We start from the raw sequence: 19,277 nt of genomic DNA, 5'->3' as shown, positions 1-19,277 counted from the left end.
GATAAAACAATCCAACGTTCTAGAACGCACAACATTCCAAATTCAAAATTTGCGCGCCATTAGAATGTCCATGTAAAATGCAACAACAGTCATCCGATATTTAGCACCGCAACTATAATGTTCGTCTGCTCGCAAAATCCCAAAATTCCATCCGTATAATTCTCCCGAACATCGCAATAAGTGAAGTGACTGCGACATACCCGCTTCTACAGAAGTGACTCGTACATTCTCGAATTGTTTTGAACAATCCCGTTGGGACAATCTTACTGCATACTTGACCGCTTCCCGCCAAACGTCGGCCATTTTATGTTACGACTAACACTTGATTACGAGGTGCGAAAAGGTTGTGTTTAATACTTGATGCTGTTTTGTAGCTTTGCTATTTGTAGATAGATTTTGGACAATTATGTTGGGTTAGTTTGTGGTGGTATAAACACTTTCTATATTGAAAAGAGTACCTACAGACAATGATTACGGAATTAAAGTAATATGTTTTTATTGATTTTATCTGATTCTATGAAGCTTTTAAAATCATAAAATTGATTGAAAATTAACTTATTTTAAAGGATGTTACAATAAAATTGATTAAGTCGGATGCATTTCCCCCATTTTCCTATCAAAACTGCCTGAAAACTTAGTACACGCATATACCCGCATATACCCACTAAACCGTAACAACACTTCACAAAATAAATTTTCCAACACACAAGCAACACAATTATAAATACCTACAACAAATGAATGAACAAGTGCGGCACAAACAATTGCTGGGCGGGTCGCGGTCGAGTGCAGTCGAGGCCTCTCGCTAGTCAACTGTTAAGTGGATTAGACGCCACCAATTTGCAGTTATTAAGTGGCGGGCGCTGCGAATGTTAAGGATAACATTAGACGATTGGGTGCGATGGTCAGTTGTTTTTAAATTAAGTCCTATCTGGGAAATTTTGGATTGTATATAGTATTTATAGGTTTTACTAGTATTTATGGACGGTGGTGACTTAAAATCAGGGCCTTTTGCTTGCTCTGACATAAAAAGAAATAGATTAATTGCCTTCTGAGTTCTAAGACATTTTTTTAGTCTTCACCGACAATCGAACTTTAGACTTAGTTTATAAAAATATGTATGTGCTAATCATTGTACTATGAGGGAAGTTATTTATTCATTTATTTTCAACGTTTAAATAGAGAAAATAATGATCACCATGTATTCGTCCAATAAAAATTAAAAATTTGTGTTAGCCAAAAATTTAACCACCATATGAGCAATTTTAATAATACTTTTATTAATACCACAGATAGAGCTTAAATCTATTTCGAGATAATACCTCCAAAATGCCCTATTGATATTGAATTCAAACAATTTGACACCCTACACCGCTAATCCCGGTTATTACGCGTCAAATCTAATACAGTAAGTATGACAAAATAAATTGCCTTTCTACCGCTTAAAGGGTTGAGTATTATAGAGATAATGTACATCTACACTATCTTATATGTGTTTGTTATCGCGTATTTACACGCTATATTTTTAGGCTTCATTTTGTTTTTATATAATTGCATAATTTAAGCAATATGCCATGAAGAATACGAATTGTTTTGATTAAGAAAGTTTTGTTAAAGAATTACTTTTTTAGTATCGAATAAAATAAAAATAAACTTTATGGCAAATTTTAACTCTACATAAAAAAAATTATTGTATACGGCCATCAACTTTATTTACCAAGATTCTATATTTTTAAAGAAGCAAGGATTTCTCTAAATAATGCGCAAAACATTTCTGAAAAAAGTATAGCAGAAAATTTCAACGAAAATTGCTGACTATTCTCCTTCAGATTACAGCGTTAGGTATGGAGGTCAATGCCCCCGCCCACTGCAAATCTGCCTCGCTAAGGCACGTGTGGCCTACGTGCCGAGAACGGAGAAAATCTTAAAGGAATAGCAGAAGATAACAATATAAAAATAAATGTCGTCTCGCTATAATGAAGCTTTACTTTAGCTGCTGTAACAACAAGATTTCATAAACATTTGGCAATATTTTCCTTACACTCAAACACTTTATGCACATCTGACCTGACAATCAAATTTGCTATTGAATTTTAGAACTTATTACGTCACATTATAGTACTGCAGTGTTGGCTGTATGGCTTGAAGCCAGTGCCTCTGTGAAAGCACTTGACAGCTGCCGCCATTGTAACATCGACGAATCATAACACTTGAAAAGCGCGCGGCGCGCACTGGCCAATCAAAACACGAACAATTTGATTATCGAATGTGAGGTTTATTTTTAAAACCAGTATGGAGTTTATTTAAAAAAGTTATGTTATTTGCTAAAAGATAATTCTAAATTGACAGATGTGTGACACAATAAATTGAATTATGTTTTTGAGACTAAAATTAAAAATAGTAGGTACGCCAGATACTTAATAGTTTTTTTTCTACGTAAATATATTTTAGGTACCTAACCAGCGAAACTAACTTACTACGAAATCCATTATTTAACAGAGAACGCAATTATTTTCACCAGATGGCGTAATAATAGTGCATTTCAATAAAACGTCAGTATCGGATTAAAATTAAATTTATTGTTTAACTAATCACAGAGTGCCGGTGTATGACACGCGCTATGCACGTGACCCAGAATGCATTGCTACCAGTTTTAAATGAACCCCAATTTAGATCTTAATATAAAAAATTAAAGGTCACCCTTCATAGTTTCATAGCATTTGTACTTTGAACCTTATTCATTGAGAATAAAGGTTATAAAAGCATAAACACGATGATGACGTGGCCCTCAAATTGTTACTTTTTAAAACAGATGAGTAATGAGTTTTTAAATAATGCGTCTTTTATTTTAATTCTAATTTCAAAAAAATCTAAAAATATTCAGAATGGGCAGTTAATTTTTGTTTTGAATTTAACTCAGTGCTAAGGCTAACTAGGACTGAAACACTGCCAATTTCATTTGCTTCATTACGCTTTTATTTTTAACAGCAACATTAGAATTATAGGTCATAATAATTGATACTCATTATGATTCATTATACGTGTTTATACAATGCAGTAGGAGTTTTTAAATAGAATCGGAAGTTTGATAATAACTTTGTTTTATGAATGACTGATCAATTAATTCAACTTTGTTTAAAAAGGATGCGTTTGTTTGCGATGCGATTTAGAAGTATGGAGCTTTTTTGAAATTAGAGTCATCGATTGTTTTAGTTTTAATGTTGTTTATAATAACGTGACATTATTTGGTAATCGATAGAAGAATAAAGGTAGAATATGAACATAAAGACGAAGGTAGAGAAAATGGTAAAGTTTAATATCTAGTTATAAATTAACTTCATTAACGGATCTATCATATTACTGACACTATATTTGAGTAAGAAAAATTTTCTTCTCAACCTCTACCAAGCCTTACTGACAGAACAGTATATTACCCAAATGTTCTAACACACTTTCTGCATGTACCAACGGACAGGGTCATTTGAATGGGATATATTAATACGGGCAAATCAGTCGGAATCAGGCGTACCTCAGGGAGCTGCACTGGGCCCTCCGGGCTCGTTTTAGACGCAGCGGGGGGTCTCAGTAGCTAATCGTGATAATGTGTTTATTGAATTAGATGCCGCGTGCGATGCCACGCGGTTCGGGTTTCATAGCTCGTTACGGAGGAGTGGTTGTGGTAAAAAAATCAGATAATGACCTGATCACTTGATGGAATTGTCATGTTTTAATTGATGAGTTTGGTTTGGTTTGTTTTGTGTAAGTTTGTAGAAGCGCGAAGAAAAATATCCAAGTGTGGTGCAAATTTTTATACAATCGCAAAGACATTATTGTTTTAATTTGGTATCTCCAATTCCAAAGTCTTAGGTGACAGTCAAATTCAGTTGAGCAGAAAAAAATCGAGTCAGAATATTAGACAGACTTTCATATCAAAATATCAAAAAAATATTCCTTTAAAATGAAACTGGACGAAAATGAATCAAATTAATTATTCTTCATCTAATTCTTCACAAACAAAAGTACTAAATATAGAAAGTATAGAATATTAAATACTTAGGTACTAGTTGAGGTAACCCACAATATGCACCAGGTGAAAACTATCGAATCAATACTAAGAAAATACCAACAACAAAGAAATCATCAGTACCAAGTGGAAACGATGCAGGTGTCATATTACCAGCACGAAACGCGGGGCCAAAAGAGGGCTGAGGACATTAATTTAATTATCCCTCTCTCCCGGGACCACCTAATGCTGTATGGGAAAGTGCGATGTACAAATTCAAGTGACAGTTTTTCGCGTGTGAAAAAATCACGAAGAGATTTCTCTTATCATCCCTCGAGTCGCGCATATCGAGTTACGTGCGACGAAAATTCTGGAAATAAATCTGACAGCTCCTCAGCGTTCTGTTTTTGTTTCGGAATTTTATTGTTGAATACGTCATCGTGTGCCTTAATCCAATATCCTAAATTATCAGTGTGTAAGGTAAAAATAGCAAAATTAATGAAGAAAATAAAAATAAATTGTAGGTCATAATTAACGAGAAACAATAACAAGATATTTCATATAATATTATTATCCGAATTTAATAACATTATCTAAACTCTTATAATACTTGATAAGTGCTTCATATCGACCACTAACATTAAGGAAAATTACAGCTTCCGGACTTAATTAGGCTACAACTGCAAAATACTAACAACATTGTATAGTAAAATACCAAATACATTACTGTAAGCATTCAGAAAAAGCGAAACAACTATCAAATCACATTATCTATTAGCAGATTACAAACAGAACATAGCGTTGAGAGAATTAAAAGAAAACGCCACTAAAATCGAAGTACCCTACGTCCTCAGTCTTTAATTAAACTCGAGGCACGTAGCACTCCTTGATTCACTCCCGCCCCCCCTTGACCTCCCCCTCTTCCTTATGGCGCGCTTAGATTTCCACCCCGAAGGTTGTGTGGACAGAATACTTTAAGACTAGAATCTTGTACGGCGAATTGGTTTTGAGAGATTGGACCGTTAGTTTTAGAATTGTTTGTGTCGTATTTTCTTCGTCTTTATGTATGGGTGTATCGATTTTGTTATGATTTCTTTCTTATTCAAGTCTGTTTTTATTTATAGGATATAAATTTAGCTATCAATCAATAGTGCAATTTTAAACATTCAAGTATTGCGATTGATTAATTTATATTTAAGTATATATTTCCGACTTTTAATAAGTTCCGCATCGATTTTCCCAAATCTCATTTTCATATAATTACAATCAGCAGGAAAGTCTCGTTATTTTTGTTCAGGAATCCCCAACAGTCGAACTACCAATTAAAAGAAAATTTAAAGCAATGATGCCGTTTTATTTCCAAGGAAAGGTTTTAAAAAGTAATCAGTGGGCCTGTGAGATAAAAGTTGTGATCGTTTGGCTCGAGAATCGCAATTATGAAGTGTTTTATATTCTTAATTTTGTTCCTTACAATCTTTTTTGAATGGAAATTCGCTGTTAAAGTCAAATGCCTTTTGGTTTTATAAATTTTGTGTAAAACGACTTTTTTACTTGTATAAAATTGAATTTGTGAAATGAAGACAGGATGACTTGGTTCGTCAGACGATCATTTTTTAAATGAGATTTAAATACTGCCCTTATAAAAAGTTGGCTACACTTATTATGTACGTATATTATATTCTTATTAAACAAGTAAAATTAGGTAAAAACACACAATTCTATTTTAAATTTTACAGTTCATCTCAACCCCGTTCCCATTTAATACCCCAAATGTAACCAATAATCAGATTTCTAATTAAAAAGCCTAATCACATAACAGTGGAACCAATTTGCAAATGCTTCTGAATTTTCACCGCAAGCCCACGGTAAAGAGAAAAATAAAAGCAAGATGCTTGAAATATTCCCGCTTCGTAATTATACAGAGAGCTAATGTGCCTCTTGTTTATCCCCTGACTAATTAAGAGAAGGAAGAGTTTTAAAAAATTGCTCTAACAGCATTCAGGCAATCAAACATTCATGATCCGACCGTCAGACGATTATTCAAGCACTTTAATTTCGAATGTTTATTCATGCCTGACTGGTGGCCATTTTTGCGAGGTCTTAAACGTAGACTGCATTTAAAATGTAGACTGGGACGTTTATTTTTGCACGCACAAACTGAGAAAAATGTGGTGACAATTTACATGGCAAGAATCTACAGATTTATCATGTAAGAATTTTAAAAGATGCCTACTTCATAAATTATATATTTATCTAATGATAAAACTAAGCCCTATAGGTACAGTCTGTAGAATCTAATAAATAACAGGTAGTAAAATCTAATGAATGGCAGGTCGCGTTTCATTTTATAACCCACTAAGTATTTGTTGCTGTGTCAATACAGATAATCTACAATAGCTGTTGGACGATTTCTAATAAATAAAGAAATATAAAAAAAGCTACCTAAGTACCTACTAGGTATTTGTCAAATGAAAATCATTTACGACACCAACACATCAAAACCACAAAACCTTTAACTTCATTGATAACAAACTTGAAACCCAATAAAATTACAACGGGTGACAGATCGCAGCTCGCGGTTTCAACTCGACATTGACTAATCTTCCACTTAATTTAGCACGTAATTATAAAATTTTCACGATAAATTGTTAGGGGCGCATTAATCAAGAAGTTGGGACACTGATTAAAACACCGTTCGCAACTATGCCAGGGTAATATTGTGAATTATTTACTGAGGGATCAGGTACCGTTTGTGTATATGTTTGTATTTTGGATGGTTAAAACCATTATGAATTTACATATGTAATATATAATAATATAGCATTGCATTTTTCGTATCATACTCGTACCTTTTGTTTCTTTTTCTTTAAAATCTTTTAAATTGTACCATTTTTGGTGATAAGAAAATGATTGAAAAAATATCTTAATTTCAACTATTTTTAACATAAATTATGTCAACTCTAAACATTATTTCTTTCAGACCACAACAAAAACTTATTATTTATTTATCCATTCAATCTATATCAACACATACGAGCCTCACGTCGAGCAATTTAAAACATAAATGCACTAACCCTAAACCGTCTGTCCCTATCGTCTGCTATTGTGTTATCTGCCATCCCTTTCGCACTCGTGGGAGGCTATAAAACTGTGAATCTATGCGTCTGAATCACGAACCACCCTAATCTTAAATGAACTGAACGGGAGTAGGTACTTTCAAAGATGGAGGTGTTATCTCCTTATATACTGTACGAAATCTGTATGGAGTGGTTGAAAATCGATAGTTATTTAGTGTCATTGTAGGCTTTATCAGTAGTTTATATAGCTATTATAAAAGGAACTATAGTGAATTCAGGTTTAATGTTTGTAATATTTGCTTTTAGCTCTATTGAATATAATCACGAAGACTAAAATGTTTGCGATAGAGTCTTTTTACAATATTGGAGAATTAAACATGAGTAAATAAATTACTTTAACTGTAGGTTCCTTCTTCCTTTTAATGTTGTAAATTATTTTTGAATTAAATACACGTGTAACTTGCCCATATGATAAACAATTTTTATATTTTCCAACTATCTTCAGAGCTATGTAACATCGGCCCCCAACAGTAGATGTCATTATTAAGGAAACAAGGGAACATAAGTTGAATTATTCATCCCAAGGCTTCACGGTAAGTAAATCGTATCAAACATCGGATGGCGAAGGGTTTCGCCCGTTTCAGGCTTTTAGAATTGTAACGATTTGTCGTTTTGATTATCGTGTTATAGGTTTAATCTGTAGATATTTATAAGACAGATGTAACTCAATATTCTAAATGGAATATGCATACCTTATGGTAAAGTAAGTAATATAGGTATGAAACGTTAAAAAATCTGGTACTCCTACTTAAAATAATTTATCCTAACATATATACTTAGGCGTAATTGACAAAGTTATCTAAATATAGATTATTAGAAAGCATATTATAACGAAAAGAATGCATTTTAGACTTAAAAGAATTTAAACTTAAATAAATTAAGAACACATTACAATGGTATCGGGCAAATAATTGTCAACTATTATATTAATTTACGCTTCACTGAAACTATCATAACCGTAGGTACTATATCAAAACCGCTACTAAAACCTGAGGTTTCTATGGGCCGACCACATTATATTATATTCATGGACAATCTCAACGAGGTAAGAAAGAGTCCGTAAAGCACTTTAACTTTTGGTTGTTGTAAAGTGACTCTGAATATAAGATGTCGGACGTAAACAAAGTCATGATGGTATTATTATTTTTTGTTTTGTTTCCAAGTCTTTAGCAGCACTATCAAACTGTATGGTTTCTTATCCTTACGAGATGTGTTGTTGCTATGTTCTTGTCCTTTTATCAACTCACCCTACTCAAAACAATCTCAATTGATCAATTCTTTAACTTCTATCTTTCTTTTCTACAACTGCTTGGTAAAAACTGTACATCACAGTAGGCAGTAGGCAGTATCCTTACAAATTTGAATGTCGTCAAAGCAGTGTATCCTTAGCAGTGTACCGCAAAGCGTCTCACCCCGTCTACAATTATAAAACGCCCCTCGTCTTAGGTGTTAATGCACATTAATTATTGTGAGGGGGAGCTTAAGATGTTTTGACAGAGTCTCCGAGAATTATATTGTAAATGGACCTCTTAAAGGAGTTTGTTCTGAATTATTGTGGTGCTATTTGCGTAATATGTTGAGTAATTGTTGTTTTATGTTCTGGCCTTTGTATGGAGTGGAGTGTTTAGTATGTTAGGTAGGATTATGATTTATTATTGCAAGATTTCGTTTAAATTATAATAGTTAAGTGTTAACAGCATTGCTATGGATTGTTTGCTTTTCATTTTAATTTCTTTCGATCAATTGATATTATTATGGTCACTCTATAAAAATAGTACTTAATATCTAAAGTGTACTATTTGTTTTTAATTATTTAATGTGTAACATTAAAGGAATTAATCAAACTCACTCATATTTTTTCGTCACTCTCAGATTCACAAAAATAGATTTTCGCAAAGTTTGTGGTCACCCTTCAAGTAGCGTTTAGCTACTATTATGTATTCTGTGCTTCAAGTGTAAACCAAATTGTCTTATCCAAAAAAACTTACCAGTATGTATATAAGTATGCTTCTTCATATCTGATTTCTGGTGGAACCTCTTGCCGCAGTATTGACAGGGGTAGGGCCTGGTGTCAGAGTGGATGAGGAGGTGGGTAGATAGGGTGCTCGACCGCTTGAACGTCTTCCCGCACTGCTTGCATTCGAACACTTTCTCCACGCTGTGCACAGCCCTGGCAAAGGCCAATTATGTTAGCTTGTTGATTGTTAGTTTTATATTGCGTAAAGGATTCGTACAACAACCTATACAAGTTTTTGTTATATAAAGTTGATCATTTATTTGCTGAAAGTTTTGCAGTTTATAAAAAATATGATCAAGAATAAAGTTTAAAATAGCTGGATTTAACAATTTAACATAGCCACTATAAATATTTACTAACCTATGTTGACTAAGGCTAATTTCATGTCCAAAAGTCTTGCTACAGAGTTCGCAAGCAAACGGCCGCTTCCCATTATGCGATCTCCTCGCGTGAACCTCCAACCCATGCGGAGTACTGAACATCTTTTCACACTTAACACAAGAATACACATCTCCAATAGGCAACGGCCGGGAAAGAGGACTGGGATTCCCTAAAACAGCTGCTCGAAGCCGTAACAATTCCGGCCCAGCCGCTTGCACAGCGTGCAAGTAAAGATTGCTATAACCCCCCCATCCTGGCAGACCCAGACTGCCTGCATCTCGCAAAAACTCCGCGAAAGGCAATGGTGGGTATAAGAACGGTCTGTGTGGTTGTGTTCTTGGCGCGTCTGGCCTTAGGAGAGCGCTGACAGAAAATGCTTCAGACCGTTTGAGCGGTGGGGAGGAGTCTGGCGGTCGTCGCGGTGATGATGGGGGAGAGTCCACCTCTAGTTCTGGTGACGTTGATCGGACAGATCTAGGGGATTGTGGGGACGGTGCCCAGCAAGGGCTCCCGCATTGGGAAGTGGGGGAGATGTCTTCTGTTCTGGTTTCGTTGTTGTGTGATTCGCTGTCTTCTTCGTCTGTTCTTTCACCGACCAGACGGTTGATGCCGAATTTGATTTCATCTGTGAAAGAAGATTTTATTGTACTGTTGGAATTTTGGTAGGAATGATTATTATAAAATCTTTAAGAATCATTATAAATTATTACTATCTGTAATTAAGTAGATAAGAAAACGAATTAAATTCATGCATAATGCGTAAAGTCTTTTGCAAGATTAATTTTTATGTTAATGAAATACTGTAGGTATTTTTATTGCAATTTTATTTGTTATTTAATGCTACAAACATAAAATTACCATAATACTTAGGTACTACATTTTTTAAAACCAGTGAAATACATCCACCAATATATATACATATATATATCAAAAACTATCTATGAAAAGACCAATAAAACATTGACAAAAATGAAAACGAGCTCGCCAATTTAGAACACGCAAAAGGCTATCGCAATGGAATTGTTTGTTTAAAGATCACAAAGGGTACCCTTGGGCCAGTGAAAATGCACAGGTGCCACACTTGTCGTCAATGAAATGGGCCGTATCATGTCGTAGCAGCAAATTGACTTTCATCTGTTACCCCTCGTCCAACCCTAGTAATTAACACGTCGGGTCGGAGAGACCCCAATCTTTTTTTACATTTCACTAATCCGCGGGCGCGCGTTACATTTCTCGCTTTGTTTAGTTTAGCGTTTGCAGCGTTATTTATGCTTCTTATTATTATGTCTGTGACGTGTTTACTATTACTATTGCTGTGTTTATAATTCAATTAGATACGTGTTTCAAATTATTTAGCTATCTATACAAACATTAAAAATCGTTGTCTGTTTCCTTTGATATATAGGTTTTTGAAATATATACAAAACTTATTTGAGTTCTAAAATAAGAAGCTTTACATAATATGTTAAAATCAATATATATGTAACATTGATATGGTAGGTACATAACAAATTATATCCAGAACAAACAGTACCTACATGAGAAGCCCGATTAGCTTTACGTCTATAAATAATCCATAGATCATCAAGAAACCATCAGCACAAACTCACGCTGTCCAAAACAAACATCCATCTAGAGATGAGACAAGTTACACTAATGAAGAGCAACCCCTATATCTGAAACGCAGCAGCTGTCGGCATTCGGAGTGGAACCAATCGGCTTCGATCGGCGACGTTCGCAAGCCCTCGGTCATTTCACGCCTGGGCCTTTTCGAACAATACGCGGCGTTTAGGGTTGCCTCTGTACACTTGTTTGTTTGTCCCCCACGACACGGTTTTATTGCCCCATAGTATTTATTACATATTAATGGTTATTTGGATTCATTGTTCCGCCTCGACAGTATGCTCGAATTCATGGCTTTGCGAAATATAGAATGCAACCCCATTCAGGGTAATGGGGTGAAATTTAAACACTGGCATTATTGTGTCCTATTGTGCTCTTTGTAATAAGATAATTTGGGTTATTTGAAGTTTTGATTATGGATTGAAATGTAAGCATTATTAAATTGTTATCGAATGTTGCTATATTTGCTTCCGTTAGATTCTTGTACAAATTAAGGTAAATTATTTTATAACATAATACCTACTATACAATTTATACACACACTTTTTTATTTGTTAAAACAAGATAGATGGTTAGCTAAAGATATTTCATCAACATCAACATGACACATCAGTATCTATTATTGATATAAAATTGTGCAAATCCGTTGTCAGATAAAATATTCTATTTATAGAACAAACATTTCTTCCTAATTGTAAAACAGCTGAACAAAAAAACTGGCAAATTTGCACCTCGTTCAAATTATATTACGAAGCTTTTTTTTCTATTCAAATGCATTAGCGTCATTAACAGTCGTTATTTGCGGTCTTAATGCAATTTTAATTGTAAGGTGTGTCTGTTGCATTCAGATTGCTATTTTATCAGCTTTTAAGGAATTAAAGATAACGAGATATGGGTTAGATTTTTTTTTCGCTTAGCAAAGTGTATGAGACGTATTTATATGTAAAAGTGTATATTCTATTAAAGTAAAAGAGTAGGTATTCATTAAAAAATCTAAAGTCATAATCTTAACTTTTCTGATACATTATTTTTTAGTTACAATAATATTAAGACAAAATGCAAGTTTCAAGTGTTTTTAATTCGATCAAAATTATTACATAATATTAGATTGTTAACATTTTATTAAACGTGAATGACTTTTTTTTACTATTCTGCATCATTTATTGAATTTGCCTTTTGAGTATTAGGTATCAGAGAGCACATTCTTTTGCAATTGATTCGATTAATACTTGTAGTTCACTTATATGAGCTTATAAGCGACATAAAATAGATGCGAAGTCACGGTGCAATCGTTAATCAGGATTAGAGGTTGTAATAAAATGTTTAATAATGATCCCAATGATATGGGGAGCGTAACTAATTATAGTTTTAATAAACTGACGCTGGGGGTATGATTTACCCGCCCGCACTCGATGTGTTAACTTTTTAGATTTAATGTTTTTCATAAAAATTAGAATTACATTTTTAATTAACTATCACTGATTTGATATTGTTCATAATTTACTTATATTATTAATTAACTATCACTGGGGTACAATTTACCCATCCGCAGTCGAAGTGTTATGTTTTTAGATTTTATGTATTTCAATAAAATTGTAAAAATTTGGATTAAGAATTTATTACATAACTGATATGAGTTGTAAAAAGTTTCGATTGCTTTTTATTTATTTACGATCGTGGATTTAAAAACGAGTTGCAATAATTTTAATACGTTAAAGAATTATGAAATAAATAATAATAAAATATTAATCTTATGATTTTTTTGTTATCTGCACGTTGATAACATAGCTGAGTGCTTAAATTATTATTAAAAAAAAACAGAATTTTTTGTGATTTCTAAATTTCTCTAAAGATCCTAAGATCTTCTTAAGATCTTTATTGGATTTTTATACCTAAATAACTTCACGTTATTGTAGATATTATTAACTTCTTTAATAAACTTAATTTCTTGTTTGAATTTAGAATTTTGAACCTATTGTTTGTTTTGTAGCAGGACTAATTTCGAATTTATAAGCGGCCTTAATTTTTTTGTCAAATGACTAGTCTTTAATTAGGTATATCTTTCGTATCTTCAAAATATTTATACTATAATCCATATCGGTTTTAAAATTAAAGGCGGTTATCTAAAGCGATTTATTCACTAGCATATTTTTATTTAGTTGTTTTAAATATTTTACAGTGTGTTCACGGCCAGACAGAAACGTAAAAAATGAAAAAGAAGGTATACTTACTAGGTAGTTAAACTTTGATGTGAAACGTCGTAAATGGCGTGATACACATTATTTTAAATATGTATTAAGGCGTTAATAGGGGCTAGCGACCTTGGTGACGATTTACTAGGCGGAATCGGGGGACCGGCGCGAATCTATCGTAGTAAAAGTACGTATAAAAATTATTTAAAAAGATATTTGGATATTGAATCAAAATTTAAAACAACCATGCCCTGTGTTTGAATTTCATAAACACACTGTAAAAACACTACAATAATTGACATTATATTGACTTAGCGTTTTGGTTTAAAGTACAAAAATCGACCTCAGTTCATGATTTTTTCCAAAAAACCTGATTGTAAAATAAACAAATTAAAACAACCATGCCCTTTATCATATTCGAAACTATAATATACATTTTTTTTAGATATGTAGGTACATAAAGAATCTAAGAAGAAAAACGGTTATAACTAGAGTTAATTTTCGGTATCAAAAGGGGATTCTACCCGATTCAGGCCTTAATACCAAGCATTTTAATCAACTTTTAAGTAATAAATACTTGGGTAAGCATATGTTAATACATAGGTCTAATTAGTGTTCCTTATCCTGTTACTAATTTTAAACTCGGGAAGTCCATCCTATAAGCGTATAACATTGAATATGTTACTTGCAGTTGTTCCAGAAAAACAAAGTAAACATTTCAATAAAATAAAATACTTATATTTGAAGTGAAACTTCTTTAGGTGAGTTGAGAGTAAAATTTCAAGGTCGCGTCATGGCAATACCGTCACGTCATGAAGTAAGGCGATGACTTTGATATCTTTGAATCTTTATAAGAAGTTTCACTTCTGAATTATGTGCTCGGCACACATGTTCTTTTCGCATCCTTAATTCAAACTAGAGAAATATTGTTTCTTATAAGAAATATTTATATTTAAAACGAATAGTTATTGTATTGTAGAACTGTACAGTTATAGATACGCTATATTTCAGGTTTGTCTATTACATACGTGCATATCAATCGAATTTCAACACTAACCTCTATTACCAGCGTAAAAGATACTACATTCCTTTGATTTATTCAAATACCAACTCCATAGCAATCATACATTCGAAACTCCACTTCTGCCCACCGTACATATAGTATAAATCACATGTTATCATTCGCGTTCGATAGCCGTTATCAATCGTAATAACGTTTTAAAACTACTTATCGGCATGGATTAGTTAAATCTTTGATCGTAAATGTCCGAATTTGCATGTGTGCGTTAATCCTGTATGTGCGCGATGCAAGCGCGTGTGTGTGTGTTTGTAGAATTTTATCGCGCTAAAAGGGTTTTTTAATCTAGCCGTTTATTTGTTTTTGTAACAGATGTTATAATATTATAATAATGGAATATAAAAAAATAAACATTAATTCATCATAATTTTTCAGCTACTTTAGGCTTTTGAAAATGCGTTGAATAAATTATTAAAGTGCCTATGTATGCGAACAAAAATAAGTTAACCAAGGAACGGTTTCAAAGATGAGACCGGGTCGGCAAAATCTAAAATATAAAAAAAAGACGTGTGGCACTCGGGAGTCGGGGACTGCCGCGGTAAAGCAATTGCATGCTATGCCTTCAAGCCACACCTCCGCCCGTCGGAGTTAAGTGGAGAGCGTGAGGTTTTTTCGTTACGTAATTTCTCGATTCTGTCCCCGCGCTCAAGGCTCGCGATAGAAGCTATGCAACAGCTTAAAAATATTTAACGTATTTGAAAAATTGGTTGAAATACAGCGATGTAAAACGATATTTTCTTTTAACAGGCGCAAATTATTTCATATCCATAAAACTTAGAGATTTGGATTTTCGGCGAAAATTGATAAAATATTTTTTTCTTTAAGTATTTCATTTATAATCTTATTATCAAGTACCTATTAATTCAGCGAATACCTTTGAAGTTCTTGAAGAGAAATGAGTCATTATTGGAGCCACCACCTATAGTGATTCATTTAACTTGTTCTTTAACTGAATTCGTTGATAAATTTCACCTAGATTCATAAATAAATGTGTATGTTTTGCTTCGATTAGAATATATTAGATCTAGGGTGAACTAAGTTCTGATTGGTGAACTAAGCTCTCATTCATAATCCCGACAAATTATTTCATCATCATCATCATCAGCTCATATATTATAGTCCCACTGCTGGGACACGGGCCTCCTATGAGGGACTAATTATTATTTAATAACAATAAATTATATTGCCATAGGTACCATAGTTATGTTTATTGCCATAGAAGTTATGCTTCTACCGGGAAATTAAGAATTTATTTATTCATATGCTCTTATGCCGGGTCCAGACTGGTGAAACGTAACATGCAATGTAACATTCTGCCTTTCATTGCATGTTCGCTGCAAGCGTGGACGCATAGCGCGCTCTCAACGCGCATTCACTACGAACCTCCCGTATTCGTGTTCCTTGCCCCTTTGTGTTCGTCGAAAAACCGACAAATCACGGATCGCTCCGCGCACGGCTTGTAATGCTCGTAGCATGCGCGTGTAATGCACAATTCGCGCGCGCAAGTCGTCCAAACTATGAGAAATTGTTACAAGGTGTGTTACCTTTCATGATACATTGCAGCAATGTGGACGGTGAAGTCTTTCATTGCATGTTACATTTCATGTTACGTTTCACCAGTCTGGACCCGGCATTAGAATATGCTACTTCATTATAAATAATCATAAGAAATAAACAAAAAAAAAATCATAAAAAATTATCACAAATAAAGCAAGTTTAATCAAGTTGGATTTCTGGTAATCCGTTCGGCTGGATTAATCAGAGTTTTGAAGGTTGACGATTAGCTGTTTCTATCGATTATAATATATCGAACCTTATCGTATGGCTTAATGAATGATTCGTGACGTTTTATATTGTGATTGAATTCTTTTTCATTTGCGGACTTTAGAGGCGGGCGCATTGCGCATTTGTAGGTACCTTTAATATTTCTTGCAAGCTCTTTACGCTGAAATTCATTTTAAACGTTCTTTAATGAAAGAGTACAGAAGGGAGTTCCTTAAAATTAATAACTGAATGCTTTTGACGTTTGATTTAAGTTTTTTTTTGTGTCAGAGCAAGCAAAGGGGCAGGTGGGCCACCTGATAAGATCTTTTCTTGTAGGCCCCAATGTCGTAGTTGCCCGGGAACACCGCAGCAGCAGGTGTAAATCGTTTGAGTAAAGTAATATTATTAACTCAGGCCCCGGAACCACAGACACAATAGAAAATCTATTTTGTCTGGGACCGATCGGGCCGCTTGGGGCTCAATGGGTTATTGAAATATTTCAGTAAATCCAAAATGCCTATTACAGTAATCCCGCTATGATCATCTTATCACGAAGTTGCAAGCACAGAATTATCCCTAACATATTCCGTAGTTTTCCTGTCCGATGCATTTATCTATCTATTGACAGTATCATAATATTTCGTCACATCCGCCTTAACTTTTCATTGTCAATCAGCTCTCGATAGATAAATCAGGTCTTAGGCGGCGAGATCAGAGAGCACTAAGTAGCCACGCCTAAAGTTTGGTATCGCTACGTCATCAGCGATAACAGGAATGAATCCTTAAATCGTTTGAGAGAGGTTTATGGTTGATAACGGTACGAATTGATAACCTAAAACGGTTTTACATTTGCTTAAGATGTCAATTTTTGTTGTGGTGACGAAAAATGTTCTGAAAATTAAGAATATGGTACTGCTGAAGAAACTACAAAGTTTAAATCTTCAGTCCAAATCAGTTGTAGGGACAAAACTGAGCGGGCTAATCTGTATTGGAATAATAGTTTTGTTTAATAATCTACATTTTACAATCACTATTTATTGAATCATTTAATTTTGTCAATATGTCGGGAGACTTCTATGTTACTTTATCAGTCAAAGCTCGTTTATATCATATTCATGTTATTTCATTCATTCCATCGCAACACTATCTCGGCGGCGTCTTAAATGTCCCGATTTCCCTTAAATGTTTCCACGAATTATTTACTGAAACAATAGCACGATTCATGTGTGTGACGTTCACCAACTTAAACAGACACATGGGAAACTAACCCAGATTTAAATTAAACTTTAAGTTCAAGTGATAGAGCTTAAAATCGCAACGACCTGTTTTCCAGTTCCACACTAAGTGTGTTGTTTGTAAACATTGACGAAATGCTGGCGGCATCTTTGAGATTAAATTCTGCTTTAATAATTGTCAGTCAACGTACGCTTAGATTTGTGGTTATGACCCCACGTAATGAGGTTTTGTTAATGAGTTGGGATTTAACGGTTACGAACGTTTTAATCAAATATGCACATGACTGTTGTAAATGATAGTCTTATAGCGCTCTTTAATATGTTTGATTGTTGTATCTTTAGCAAACATTTTGGAGACTTTACAGAGAGTTTCACCTTGACCTAAAATATGGTTTTTATAGTCGTGTGTGATCACATGACTAAACTTTCTTTTTTCCTTCTTCCTTGAAAATTCTGTCCAAAATTTCAAGACCTGTGTTACCCTACTTTCCAGGTGTCTTCTCTGTGACTATCTCCCATATCCCTAAAACAAGTATCCTTAAATTGGATCACGACCACAAACAGAATTTCAGGCCAAGTGGAACAAAACATGTTACACGAACGGTAAGCACAAAGCTCGATCAATCAAAGGGTGTCCGTAGCCGTCAATATTTGCACAGTGGTCACGACATTGCCCCTGTTTGTCCTATTATTCACATTTGTTTGAGTATGTCTGTATTGGCCCTCTTGTTTAAACTTCGCGTGACTTTGCGCTATGACTATTGAATTAAGTTCTCCTCAACGATTATTGTATTGGTCGCGTGAGGTCATACTGCGGTGGTCGGTTTAATTTGAAATAAATAGATAAACATGCTCTTGCCGATTTGAAAGACAGCTATTATTAAAAGACGTGTTTGTTTTTAAATAGAAGAATTTTGAAGCTTTGCTTTGTTGTGTTCATTTTTACTTAATTTTTGAATACTTAATTAAAAAAAACTCGTTTCATCGACTGAAAAATCTTTAACGCTGTTATTTACTTTCAAATTGATATAATATTTATTTTATTAAAAAAAAAAAAAATTTTTTTACCAAGAAAAATTTAATCTCATAATACGACTAATAAAAAATTCTAAGTAAAAAATAAATCCGATAAAGCAATAAGTAAATGAAATTGAGCATTTAGATTTCCATCAGTCCCACCTCGAAAATTATTACCTAATACACATAAATATAAAATCAAAAGTTTATATCATTTATCAAACATCATCTGATTTAGACACCCGAAACATATTTAACAATCGTCTAGCGACAGACCTTTTTCTATTTCCCGGGAAGTCTGACAATCCATACACGACAAACAGGCATACAACGTTATCTTGTACACTTATGTTTGCTTACAAGGGTACACATGTCCAAATCGGATTTACAACGTTTGAGAATTGAGACGTGGTCAACGCACAGCCAGCAAAAAAAGCCAACTCTATTTTTAAAGAACAAAAAAAAAGTATCAGTGACGATGTCCAAAATATTCACATGGATGTAACAAATAATAATTATCGAAACGCCCTTGTAATATCGCATTTACGATCGCATTTATCCCGCCATAAACGAAACTTATTCTGCCGTCCGTACCTTATCAGCGCTATCGAAATTTGTGTTCGATACATGAATTACAAGCTTCATAACACGTAACGTTTAAACTGTCGATGGGTTGATAAAGCTTTGTCGCTGCCGACAGCAAATCAGAGTCATAAAACAAATGTAATTTCGCCGGGCGATAACAGTTTCGTCCGATAAGATAGTGTCAGAAATCTGAAGCCGTGGGATTTGGTTGATGTTATTGGAATTTGTGAAATATGAAATGTACA

General features: G+C 33.9%; 1 protein-coding gene across 1 annotated transcript in view; it reads right to left on the bottom strand.

The window, feature by feature from the left end:
• Positions 1–19,277, bottom strand: part of LOC123706400 (zinc finger protein Gfi-1b) — a 52,040-nt gene that overhangs the window by 13,317 nt on the left and 19,446 nt on the right. Inside the window, exons 3-4 of the mRNA XM_045655664.1 lie at positions 9,518–10,163; positions 9,129–9,310 (exon numbers count right to left, since the gene is read on the bottom strand). Of these exons, the coding sequence (XP_045511620.1) occupies positions 9,129–9,310; positions 9,518–10,163 (828 nt within the window). The remainder of the gene's footprint in view (positions 1–9,128; positions 9,311–9,517; positions 10,164–19,277) is intronic.

This window comes from Colias croceus, chromosome 3 (genome assembly GCF_905220415.1).
Source record: "Colias croceus chromosome 3, ilColCroc2.1".
Taxonomy (NCBI): domain Eukaryota; kingdom Metazoa; phylum Arthropoda; class Insecta; order Lepidoptera; family Pieridae; genus Colias; species Colias croceus.
The sequence above is the reverse complement of the archived record's forward strand: the minus strand, read 5'-3'. Positions and strand labels throughout refer to the sequence as shown.